Genomic DNA, 12,590 nt, shown 5'->3' with positions numbered 1-12,590 from the left:
ACAAGGTAGTTCATTTTCCACGCCCAATTATTCCTTGGTTTTCTCACAAGGCTTCCAGAAGGGAGAGTGATTTTGCAGTGGGATGTTTGTCTGCCAAGAGTTGGCCTGTGATCATTAACTCATTTCACGCGGACTAGCAGACCTGAGATAGTAACAACTTTTGTTTGGCTCTGAGCAAGGCTTGACTCAGAGCGCTGACCTAGAAGTGACAGAAGTCTTCTCCCACTGCTAATCCTCTGCGCCGCTGCCTTCCCCTTGAACATGTGTCTTTCCCTCTCAACTATTTAAAGTATGCTGTAAATCTTTGCAGCAACTGGCTGCTTTCCAGAGTGGCTGCAGCATGCAATGCAGTCTGCATAACCCAGGCAAGATCACAAATTTTGGGAAGAACATGTTTTACACTTCAGAGCATTGTAGTTGGGTTATTTTTATTCCCATTTTTGTGCATAGCTCCCACGGATGGAGATGAGAATCCCATACAGAGGACACAATCCTACTTGGTTTTCATGGCGATCACTTGACTCTTAATTTATCAGCTACAATGTCAACCAAATTTCCAAGATCACCTTCCTAATACTTTTGCAGGAGATTTTTTTTTTTAAATTGATGTTGACTTTACAAAAAAGATCTTCCCTCAAAAAAATGATAGTTGGTCACATGTTATAAACGTTGCAGATTTCTCAGTCCATAATTTGTAAGGACATAAGTTCTGTAAAGTACTTAGTTTTAGGAAAGCATATGAACACAGGTACCATCTCAGCTGTAAGCAAAGGTCAAAAATCTTGAGGTATATTACAATAAGTTTGATTGTTAAAAATACATCCTTCAACCCTACATACCAAAATTTAACCAAAAGAGATCCAGAAAGTATAGCTTCTTTGGATAGCAAGACTTTTTAGGTTTGCTGTACAAGAAGCCCACCAGTGGCAAAAAAACCCCAAGGAATAAAAATATGGTAGTAACAATGGGTGTCTTGGGCAATCCAACTATAGGACATACAAAAATAAATGAGAAAGCAGCAAAACAAGTTCTGTGACATTTGCAGGAGTGAGTGACTAATTTACACATGACAACAGGAAATATCTAATCATGTCTGATGAGATACACTTCAGAGCATTGCATCAGTAACATGGGAGACAGAGAAGCTTATGCCGCTAGATAATCAACGTGGATTTATTTATAGGCACGCTACATGCCTTCTTAAGTGAGCTGCAGTAAAACATTTACCAATCTTTTATAAAGCCAACCATTAAAAAATAAATCAAGGTGATAAACACTTTCCTGCTCAGCCTTTATTTTTGTGGTTTTGTTTCTTAAGAGAAGTTCTTCATGTAGTTTTCCAGAATATCCCCCAGATACCACTGTAAGATATTTTTCTTTTCTGAATTCACGCAGTCTTGCCCTAAATTGCTTTTAAATTATCTGAGCACCTGATTCTTCACATTCTTGCAGCACAAATAGCTACTTATAGCTATACAAACTAGATGATAGAAAATAATTATCAAATCACTTGTTCCTGGTAGTGAAAGTCCTTCTCACATTCATTCTCAAGGGCAAGAGAGTGAGGAACAAGGCCCAGAAGCTCTGAGTGCTAACAAACACAGGTACCGAGGTGTTCGTAAGTTGTAGCAGTGGAAATTCTGCTTGAATAAACAGAAAAAGTTGCCACTGTGGTAGTGGCTATGCCCTGGCGCAGTCGCCCTGGGCGGTTCTGGAGTCTCTGTCCTTGGAGATACTCAGGTCCCAGCCTGGTAAGGCCCTAAGCAACCTGCTCTGATTCTCAAGTGTGAGTCTGCCTTGAGAGGAGGTTGGACTGGGTCCGCAGGTCCTCCCTGGTCAAAATTTTTCTATGCTTCTGTGCTTTTTGGATTCTTTTCTAACATCCAGTCTGTGAGGTGATCTTTGAGGGTCCTCTCCATATACAAGAACAAAACTTCCATCCCAGTACCTTGCATTTTGAAAAAATTACGTAACAACAGAAAGAAACTCCCTTCTCAGACCACTGCTGGCATTTCTTTTAGGAGTGCTGCTAGGTTTAAGTCCCCTGAAATGTGTTCTGGTATTAGAAGAGCAGTCTTTCCTTTTTGAATTTTCAGTATTGCAAGTCTTTTAAGTATTAAAAGATAAGAACAGCTGTATCAGGTCAGATCAAAGGTCCATCTGGTACACCATGCTTTCTCTGGCCAAGGTGTTAATGGCCTAGAGAAGTGTGTAGGATTAGAACAAGTACATAGGAACACTTCTCCCATGTATTTTCCCAGTCTGCAGTGATTTGTGGCCCGGGAACTTTGTGAGTTAGAGGTGATCCCTGGTGGATTTTCCTCCATTAATCTGCCATGTCTCTTTTTGATCACATACAACTTTTAGCATTCGCAACGGTGAATGCTAAAAGTGGTGGTTGAATGCTAAAAGTGGTGGAATAGAACCCCACCGCTCCTACAAATTGTATGGGGAAGTGCCGTCTGCTGCTTGTTTTGAAACTTCTGGCTTCCAGCTTCAGCTGATAACCTTAGTCCTTGTTCTGCAGGAGAGCAACAATTGTTCTTTATTCACTTTTTCCATTCTGCTTAGACTTCATTAGATCTCATTTTTTTCAGGGTTGAAGAATCCTCATCTATTTGTTTTTCTTACTGAAACCAGTGCAAACCTTAGATCATCCCTGCTGACCATGGTTTATACAGCAGCAGTTTGATGGTTTCTGCTTTGTTCACTATTGTTTTCCTAATTGCTCCTAACATGCAGTTTGCTTTTTGCCCACTACTGAGCACTGAGGTGTGTTTTCATAGCTCTTCCTATTATAGCTGACAGATACCTTTCTAGAATGGTAGAAGCTACCATAAATTTAGGACTGCTTTTTCATTGCAAATGATTTCCTCTTTATTTATATGGAATTTCACCTGCTATTTTCTCAAAACGCTTATTAGGTGTTTTGAGACCTTCCCACAATTTACACTCTCAGCTTTCATTTTTGTTGTTCAGGTAACTTCCTTGTGTCTGCAGATGTTACCTCCCCATTATTCACACTCCTTCCAGATCACATTTATGAATAGTTTGAATGGCGCAGGCCTTTGTATAAATCTCTGTGGGTCTTCACTAATAAGCCGCCTTCTGCTTTGAAAATGATCATTAAATCTACCCTTTGTTTTCTACTCTGTGGTTGTCATTTTAGCAGCACACTGCTCAGAAGCTGCCAGTTGTGGCGTAACGGTGGATTCACTGAGAGAAAATGGAAGGAATAATGTTAACAAATTTTTGTTATCTTAGTTTTGTCTGAATGAACTTCTGGCCAGAACATTTTTTGGCAACCCAGTAGCTCTGCTGAGGTCAATAACCAGGTGTAAGTGGAAGTGCAAAATCAGGGCAATGGAAACGTAGGCCTTGTTATTTATAACAATTAAATACTTACAAACAGCTAGAATTATACTTCACAGTATTTAATCATTGTGTTATGTATTACGTATTCATGTCTTTAAATGAATGTCATCAAGACTTACTAAACTGTGACTGAAAATACTTCCAAATTTTGGGGATTGTTTTGTTTTTAGTTAGATGCAATTGTGCATTTTGGACCCAGCTTTTAGTAATACTATTTGTTATTATAACCGAGAAATTCTTCACTACATTTTATGCTCAACAAATAACTAACACAAACAGGCAAAGCCTGTTTCTGATCTTATTTCAGTTGTTAAGAATCAGTAAAATCAGTGCGATCAGTAGATGGACACAGATGTAAGTTAAGTGAGATTAGAGTCCTAATTTCTGCTGAAACACAGCTGTGTAATATTAGCATAGTTCTGCTTGAAGTCTGCTTAACTTTTCTTTTGATTTTCTCTGCCATTCCACTAGAAAATAAATTCTCCTGTATTTAAGATAATTGGAATCACTGACTGTAACATTTGGGGATAATCGCTGTCTGGCACCCCTGGTGACAAAGTACAAATCTTCTGACCTAGAAAGAAATTAAAATAGGAAAGATACCACAATCTAGACTTTCATCCAAAGGTAATGGGAACTGCAAGCCTCATCCATAGAAAGAACTACTATGGCAAGGGTATGTGGAGCTATGGTGCAAGTTTGTCTGGCCTCTTGTATAGACCATCTCTGTTTGTGCTCCAAGAACACTCCAGAGGGATTTGTTGAATTTTGGAGACTACCTTGGGACAGCCTGGGTGTTCACAAACTGGCTGCAATGCTATTACAGTGAGGTTCACCTGGAAAGAGGATTGTGCTGAGGAGATGAGGATCTGGCCCCATGAATTCCCAGGTTTCTTTGAGTGACCTCTCCTGGAAAGAAGTTGTTCGGTCTTTATGGAAAATGGCATCCAACAGCTTGGAAAGAAAAGCTGTTTTTCTTCCCATGCCAAAATTCATAACATTTTGGACAGAAAAGTACATTTTTATGATGAAGGTAAGAATTTATTGGATAATAAATTATTTGTTAAATTTCAATGATGTGTTGGAGCCTGACAAGGATTATAGTTTTGCTGTCAATTCAATTACTGTATGCTTGTGGATGCTGGTTTAATTATTTGTTGCTGTTTTAATTAAAAGGCGCTTAAGTCAGTGCAAGTTTTGCCCCTGATGTCAATGAGATCAGTCACAGGTCCAAGTTGTCTTAACTCTTAGAGTGATTAATAAAGAGCAGGTCTTTCAGAAACGCCATCACTCACAGCCACACACAGTTAATTTTGAGCTATCACAGCCAAACACAACGTAGCAACAAACTCATACAAGTTAAGTGAGTGGTATGCGCTTATCCTAGGGTCTGCTAAACTGTGAAGAGAGCAGTGACCCTTGTACTATAGGTAAGGATAAAGAAGGTTGAAATGTATGAGTTGTATATATTGTAAACTGAACTGAGAATGTGGCCGTAAGAAGCTGAAGTTAAAATGAAAAGACTGAGGGCACAATTTAGAGAAGACCACATGAGACAGAAGTAACTTTCCAGGACATATGAGATAAATAAGAAGTGACTTCCCCCCAGCCTTCCCTGCTGCTCCTCTCCCCTCCGGCCGTGCGTGGAAGAGCGGTGCAGGGCTGGGGACACAACCACTGCTCCCTTGCGAGACCACTCACGTGGGCAGAGGCCCCACTTGAACAGAGCAAATTGGACTTTTGTTCCTCCAGTCCCAAAGCTTGTTCTTGAACCCTCAGTGCCTGCATATATGCTGCAAATACTTTTCAGAGGAAGAACAAACTTGCCTAGTCCCTCCTAAAAATCCTGCTCGAAAGCACAAGCCAGTGACGTTGAGCTCCTTCAAGCCCAGTCAAACAATAAACATGAGGAGATGGCTTAATTTAGCCATGCTAAGTTGCTGTCAGCCCAAGCCTGAACTGAGGAACCTTCTTTGTCACATTTAACAGCTCCTTCTGAGCCAAACATTGGTTTCTGCGGTTTGTACTGGACTGCGCCTTCTGAAAGTCTAACTACAGCCATCTCAGTGCAACCTTCTTCATCACAGAGAGCAAGCTTTATATCCGCAAGAGAAGCTGGGTCCACCTGATTTATTTGCTATTTCCTCCCAATCCAGCCGCAGTCTCACCAGAGAGCTGTACGAGTACATGTTCTCCAACCCAAGCTACAGAGAAGAACAGGAATATGGAATCAGATATGTGAGGAGAGGAATGTGAAGTCAGATGTGTAAGTACACTTTAAAATGCTAGCAAGGTGATGACATTCCTACATAGCTTGTTTTCAGGAGAGAGTATCTGAGCAAAGTCACCATACCTTAGCTAAAGAACAGAGATCTTTTGGAGAATCTTGTTCTATGTTGTTTAATTAATCTACTTTCAACAGTTGAGCAGTTAGTGCTTAGGTGAAGAATCTCTGAGCAAGTGGCTAAACAGCAATCACTGCACTGGGGTTTTCTGAAAAAATCTGTATTAGCCCAATTCATAAAAAAAGAAAAATACAAAGTGACCTAGAGACACATCAAAGTAGTCAGATCATCTAAACCTGAGCACTAGTTGGATGGGGACTGTCTCTGTGACCCTCAGCAAGATATATAAGATACCTACTCCATATATCTCAGTTTACATTTGCATAAAATGGGAATAATATTGACTAGATCATGGGCTAATAAACCAGCTACCACCAGTTTGTCTGCTAAGATTTGTCCCTCTCTTTGAAGATGATATGGTAATTATTAGTAGAACATCTAATCAGGAATTTCATTATAGATTGTGAGTTTTATTTCAAGCTGAAGACATCAAAATGCACACAGGACAACCAGAGCCTATTAGTGTCTGCTAAAGAATTTTTCCTTTGCCCACAAATAGAATAGTAAACGGGTTTTCCAAGCTTTAGTTACACAGTGTCTCCCATGCTTTATTTCAGTAAGCATGGCTTTTGAAGATCTTGGATTGGGAAAATACTCCAGGCTTAAAAGAAGTTACACCCATGAGAATTGCTGCAATGAAATGCAAATGAAAATAGATTACTCTGTTCAGAAACAGAGTATGTGTTCTCTGAATTTCTTGGAACAAGGCTCCCCCTCTTTGGAGAGGATAATGTGTTTGTCAATAACCCCAGACACAAGCAAAGGCAGACATCTTCACATCATGTACCAAAAAATATTTGCTAATTTACTCAAACATAGTACCACTTAGCTCCATATCTAACTACTGGGATGGCTTTTTCTTCCTTAATGTTGCCCCAGATAAATTGGCAATACTAAGCAGTCTCAAAGGCAAACTTAATGCCACAACTTATATATGACAAAAGAGATGGTTTGGCACCTGGATCTTTTCCATTCCTTCACAAACCTTCTGGTACTCCTTCTAAGCCCTGGGTGCACTCACTTGTTCCTTCCCATGTCACATTCCCATGCCCTTCCCCTTCTTTATAGCTTCAGGTGACTTCCACGTCCCACTCTGCCTCCTGCTCCTTATAGAATCCTCTTGTGCCCTACAAATATCACTGCATGACACAACGGTAATACCTGCACGGGGGCTGAGTCAGCTGTGTGGTGACTTGGGCAAACTTATTGTGAAATCAAATTAATATTTCTCTGATTTTTAATTTTCTTTATTGGCAGTGGTTTCATGTGCCAGTTCTGGCACAGATACCATATGTTCACTACCGTGATGCTGGACGGCAAGGCTCCCTGAGCATACCTTTCTCTTGATGGGGGAAAAAGTGGTATCACCCAAGATGTGCTTGCTTAGGCATTAAAATGTGACATTATTCACGGCAAACTGTTCATGTCTATGATCCAGCCCCTCCCTTTCTAACAATAGACATAAAAGCATGAACAACGTTAACACTGGAATTACCAATACTGGGAATGTGAGTTACAGCAAATTGGGATGAATGGGGTAGTTCATTACTCAGTTATTGCTTCAGACTCTCAGCAGACAGCAGAGATCATTGCATTTGCTATATCCCACACTTAAAAAAAATAATCTGGAAATTTAAACTACTGTAGAATATTAAGAATCCAGAGAAGATAAAACCTTACAAATGTGATGTATTAGCACAACCTAGCATACTTTTCCATACATACATGAATTTTGACTGTGGTAACTATCAGGACATTCTGGCTGTTCACTTCTTTTCCTTGCTATGCACACAGGTTTTAGTCTCTCTCTCTCTCCTTTTACATCCACATGAACAAATATGAATAAATATCTTTGTGTGTCCAAACATGTCTAATAGTCTATGGAAAGTGAGTGCTTTATCAATGGCAACAGAAGAATAGGAGTCTGCTTAGTAATGCCTATGTGTATTCCTTGAAAAGGTTTGAGTTTAAGCAATGAAAACCCTTTTACATAATTGCTTTTATTCAGAAGAACCAACTGGGACATGACCAGCTAGGCTTCTCCTGAGGCCACCTGATGAGTAAATCAGTGAGAAATGGAAATGCCTTCTTTATAGGACTGGGGTTCCCTTGTGCCCAAAGCTTTGAGTCCTCACACCGCGTCAGGGCCACCAGCTTCCTCAGCCCCCCTGGTACACATTATTCTTTCATCTGCCTGGCTGAACAGCAGACCCCGCCACGCAGTGACTGGCATCGCTGAACTCACATCTTCTTAATCTCCCTGCCCTGATGCTGGCGCAAGCAGCAGCAGCCTTTTCTTTGCTCTCTTGGCTTCTTTATATTCAACTGGGTCTAGAAGTCCGCCCTCAGAGCCTGCCAGGACACACATGCCTGTCCAGCCTCCACCTCCTTCCCTTTGCAAGATTAAAACGGACCCAGCAGCCTGCACCTCCCTCCCTGCTGGGTCCTGCGTGGGGCAGGAGGAGCCGCCTGCACCCATTGCCACTCTGCTACAGGACTCATGAGAGGGAGGCAGGGAGTGTGACTATATACACCACGTATTCACATGAGAGAAGTGAAGAAAGCCAGCAGTGAAGATGAAAAGCAACTGGTAAGAGAACAAGCGGGATTTAGGGAAATCTGTAAATAAGAGATTAGAACAGTTAAAGCTGTCCTTGCCAGCTGCCGCCTTTGTTGTTTGGTTTTATGACAGCATTATATGAAGGAAATGGTAGTAGAAAGAGCTTTATTGACGTTTTATTATAAGGCAAAGACAAAAAGTTCTCATGTAAAGAAATTGTCTTGTCAAATCTGTTAGTAAATCCTTAACTCGGGCTTTTATACATTTAATATGCATGGCTCAGAGGAGAAAGTCAATAATAGAATCTGTCAGAAACTATAGATTCATACTGGAGTTTTCTTTCTGTTTACAGGAAAATTACAGCTTTCTTTTACCTGTGTAGTTTTCTGTGGTCTTTCATCTCAGCCACCATCCAGCAACAATCAAGTAAGGAGACAGACTTTATCTGCATTTCATCTTTCTGTAATTTTGACTGTCAAAAGAATTATTCTGAGCTTATTCAAAATTAAAGTCCTCTCTAGCTAGCCACGACAGAAAGGGAGAACTTTCTATGTGTATGTATGGACGTATGTATATATGCATATGAGAAAAAGGGGAAAAAGCAAGAGCTGTGTGTGTTATTTTAGACTCGCTATTAGATGTATTTTCAAGGTAAGGATTAAAATCTGCATATAGGTAGATACAGGACACAAACCTCTCCCAGTCTTTCAGTGCTTCCAGTTAGAGATTATTCTGCTACGTGTGGCAACAAACTGGTTCTACTTTATTTGCTGGGCATAAAATATAAATGGCTGGATGTCAGCCATATGGCTCATCAAATAATATAGAATGAGGCCATTTCTAAGGTGTAATATGTCAACCTGAATGTTCCCTTTAAGTCTATGTTGTCAGAAGGAAACCCACATTTATGGTTGAGCCTTTGCAGCACACAAGAGGCTCTCTGTAGGTTAGAAATGCATCTCCTTCCAACTTGCACGCTTCATTCTTCCCCATCCAGACTCTACTAACATTTTCCAGATTGACCTGATACTGGACTTGTACATGACTCTTAAACTCTTCAAATAAATGTTTATTTTTTCCTTCTTCCTTCCTTAAATTAGGGGAATCTGGTAGGTTTTCATGCTCATTACAAGGCTTTTTGACAGATCATATTCTGAAAAATTAGTTTTTTACATTTGATTTCCTCAAACAAATTTCTTCTACATTCTTGTTTGGGTCAACAAAAAAGGTCTGTAAGTTCTTCTTGCCCCCACCCTATATTTCATGAATGATCATTCTCTGATCAAATGTGGCACAGAGGAAGGTGGGAACACCTGGAATACCAGAGAGGATGGAAAAGATGCCAACAGTTTCTCAACAGTCTCTTTAGTTGGCATGAGGTTTGTTTAAGTTTCCTTGGGACTAGGGAGACTGTTGATTTAGGTAACTGGCTTTTTTTTTTTTTTTAAGTTTGCTTAAACCACTAAAGTTCCAAACCAAAAACTCCTTACACAGCAGGCCTTCTTATGCTACTACTATTTCTCCATAGCTCTGAAAGAGAAGAATTATTATAATACTCTCATTTAAAGGCTTGGAAAAAAAAAATCAAATAATCAGTCAAGTTATAATTTTACATTTGGAGCTCTCTAGAAGCAGATACTTATTTTCTTAGATCTCTGACTTCACTGAGTACAGTTTAAATTTATTATTATATATATTATTATTATTACTATTTATAGCTATAGTTAATTCATAATATTTTTACAGTGGCTTCACTTAATTTTTTTAAGGTGATCTGAGGCAATGTGCAGACACATGGTTAATAAATTCACCCTTTTTTGCAGGACTACCAGTCATTCTGGGTGCCAGTCAGAGAACTGATCTCTGCCCAACAATCAGGATTGGCCAAGATGACTTACCAGGCAAGTAGCATCCTGACTTTTTCAGGAAAAAGCTGCTGTTCAGAAACTATCAGGTTATATTCAGCTCTGTGACTGCACAGTTCTCTAATTAAACTAAGACGAAAGTTACATTCTGGACATGTATATTTTTTCTTGTAGGCTTTGACCTGATTTCTCAGTTCCAAATAGAAAAAGCTGCTTCCCAAGGAATAATCCAGAAAGTAGTGGGCTCCACTTCTCTCCAAGTGGCTTACAAATTGGGACCCAATGTAGACTTCAGGATCCCAACCAGGTAATGCCTTTTGTTGTTTGACTTTAAGATATACATATTTTGCAATATTATCATTTAAGAGATGTATCCTCTCCCCAGCTAGATCACCTAATTTGCACAGCTTTTGGAAGGGGAAAGAGGAGTTCAACATTTTTTCATGCCACTACCAGATCAGACTGATTCTGTAACAGCAATTTCAGGGACTTCCACTTTCCTCTACCAATGATATTGCTCAGGGTGCCTCAAGATTTGCCGATAGAAAGGGATTCACCTCTAGGAAGTGAATCTAAAAGTTGTTGATGACTTGAAAAGAGATAGGGAGGCAAAGAAAAGATAACATGAAGAGAGCGAGGAAAGTTTTCTCAAAACATTGACACCAAGGTATCTTTCTGATCATGTAAGGATTGCAGAGACAAGGTAGGATAAAAGATTAATTGTACGGTAAGGGGTTTTTTTTGCTTTTTGGATAACTGTTACATGCATGTTTCTGGCTGCTTTATGGTCATGTAATCTATAAAAGATGAAAACTATTATTTAACATGTCACAGGGAAGTTGCAATAAGAGCCAGGATTTAGGAATCTAATTGTGTTTGTGCTTTACAGGCCAGACTTGCTGTTAGTGAAGGAATAGAGACAGTACAGCAGGGTAGACATGTCTTTGCCAAACTTTGGCAAGCCTGGCTTCTGGTCCAGCACCTTATGTAATTAAGAATGCCTTTACTTAGCAATTAACTAGAAAGACCTTTAATTGGACTACTGTTTCAGCTAGGAATAATTGGAGTGCAAAGTGCTTCTGTCATACTCTGACTATCACTGACAACATTGCTTGGTGCAGTCCTCCCTGGCTTCTACCTTCATAGCCACCAGGTTAAGCTAGTTTACAGTGTAACTGGTTGGTTACATTGGACTCATGACTACTTTCCATCCCAGTGGCAAATCAAGGCTGCTAGTGCATAAATATGAATCCAACCACAGACAGTAAATGGGATCTTCATTTCACTAAAAGTTGGAGATTGTCAGATTTTCAACTCATGGTTCTTAGCTCAGAAACAGTCTGAGCTATGAAAGCGGTAATATTTTCATTTTTAAGAAAGTTTAGACTTACTGCTATGGATGGCTCTAGTGAGGTATATGCTCAATACACATGAGTTATTCCTGATCAAGCCTATACCAGCTGCGTTAATACACTACGGCATCTGAGCTGACTACTGCCACTGGGCTGCTGGCTGGGTATGGTGCTGTAGTATCACAAATTTACAACATTCAAGACACTGGTACTTCCAGTCAACACCGTGCTGTTACACTGCAATGCTACCTCATGGTATACCTGAAATTTGGCCCTGACTAAAAAGTCACCTGTACTTGAGCTGTGTCTTGTCCCAGGGAATAGATTGAGGCTTGAGTCCTGAGAGTGCTCTAGTGCATCAGCTTTCTGCTCCTCTGCCACTGTGCCTGATCTTGCTGCTCTGCTCCAGAGCTATTTTACAGTGTGCCCCTCTCAGTAAGCTGACTTGGAAGGAGTGAAGTTGGCAGTAAGCAGCTGGGGCTAACAGCACAGGAGAGGCACACTTTAGGCCATTTCCAATCATTTATTTTTTTTTAAACCAGAAGTCTGCACAAAATCCTTATAATGTGGCATGGTAGGTGGGTTTTACTGGTATGAATCTGGGATGACGAAATGCCTGAGAAGCATTACAGGAATTAGCAAGTTATGCAGAGCACCTCAAGCAAGGCTGAGCATCTTTAATGGCATGGGTGTAGTTCTGGCTGTCTCAGACCCAGGCATTGCAGCAATCCTAAACTCCTGCTGCCTTTCCCTCCAGCAAGCCCCCGCTATCCTTTATTCACATGTGGAGTATTTAATGATAATGTAAATATTTCCCGGGGTACCAGTGGGCAGCAGCTGCATCCTGTGGCTGCAGGGAGGGGAGGGAAAGGAAGGGAAGGGAAGAGGGAAGGGAAGAGGGAAGGGAAGAGGGAAGGGAAGAGGGAAGGGAAAAGGGAAGGGAAGAGGGAAGGGAAGGAAAGGGAAGAGGGAAAGGAAGGGAAGGGAAGAGGGAAGGGAAGAGGGAAGGGAAGAGGGAAGGGAAGAGGGAAGG

At 40.6% G+C, this 12,590-nt stretch overlaps 1 protein-coding gene and 1 long non-coding RNA gene across 2 annotated transcripts in view; one reads left to right on the top strand and one right to left on the bottom strand.

The window, feature by feature from the left end:
* LOC138689527 (uncharacterized) overlaps window positions 1-12,590 on the bottom strand; it is a 51,078-nt gene that overhangs the window by 22,596 nt on the left and 15,892 nt on the right. The window lies entirely within an intron of this gene.
* Window positions 8,121-12,590, top strand: part of COL9A1 (collagen type IX alpha 1 chain) — a 69,925-nt gene continuing 65,455 nt past the window's right edge. Inside the window, exons 1-4 of the mRNA XM_069804599.1 lie at window positions 8,121-8,370; window positions 8,693-8,766; window positions 10,164-10,241; window positions 10,380-10,512. Of these exons, the coding sequence (XP_069660700.1) occupies window positions 8,357-8,370; window positions 8,693-8,766; window positions 10,164-10,241; window positions 10,380-10,512 (299 nt within the window). The 5' untranslated portion in view covers window positions 8,121-8,356. The remainder of the gene's footprint in view (window positions 8,371-8,692; window positions 8,767-10,163; window positions 10,242-10,379; window positions 10,513-12,590) is intronic.

The sequence above is a fragment of the Haliaeetus albicilla genome, chromosome 17, assembly GCF_947461875.1.
Source record: "Haliaeetus albicilla chromosome 17, bHalAlb1.1, whole genome shotgun sequence".
Taxonomy (NCBI): Eukaryota; Metazoa; Chordata; class Aves; order Accipitriformes; family Accipitridae; genus Haliaeetus; species Haliaeetus albicilla.
The sequence above is the reverse complement of the archived record's forward strand: the minus strand, read 5'-3'. Positions and strand labels throughout refer to the sequence as shown.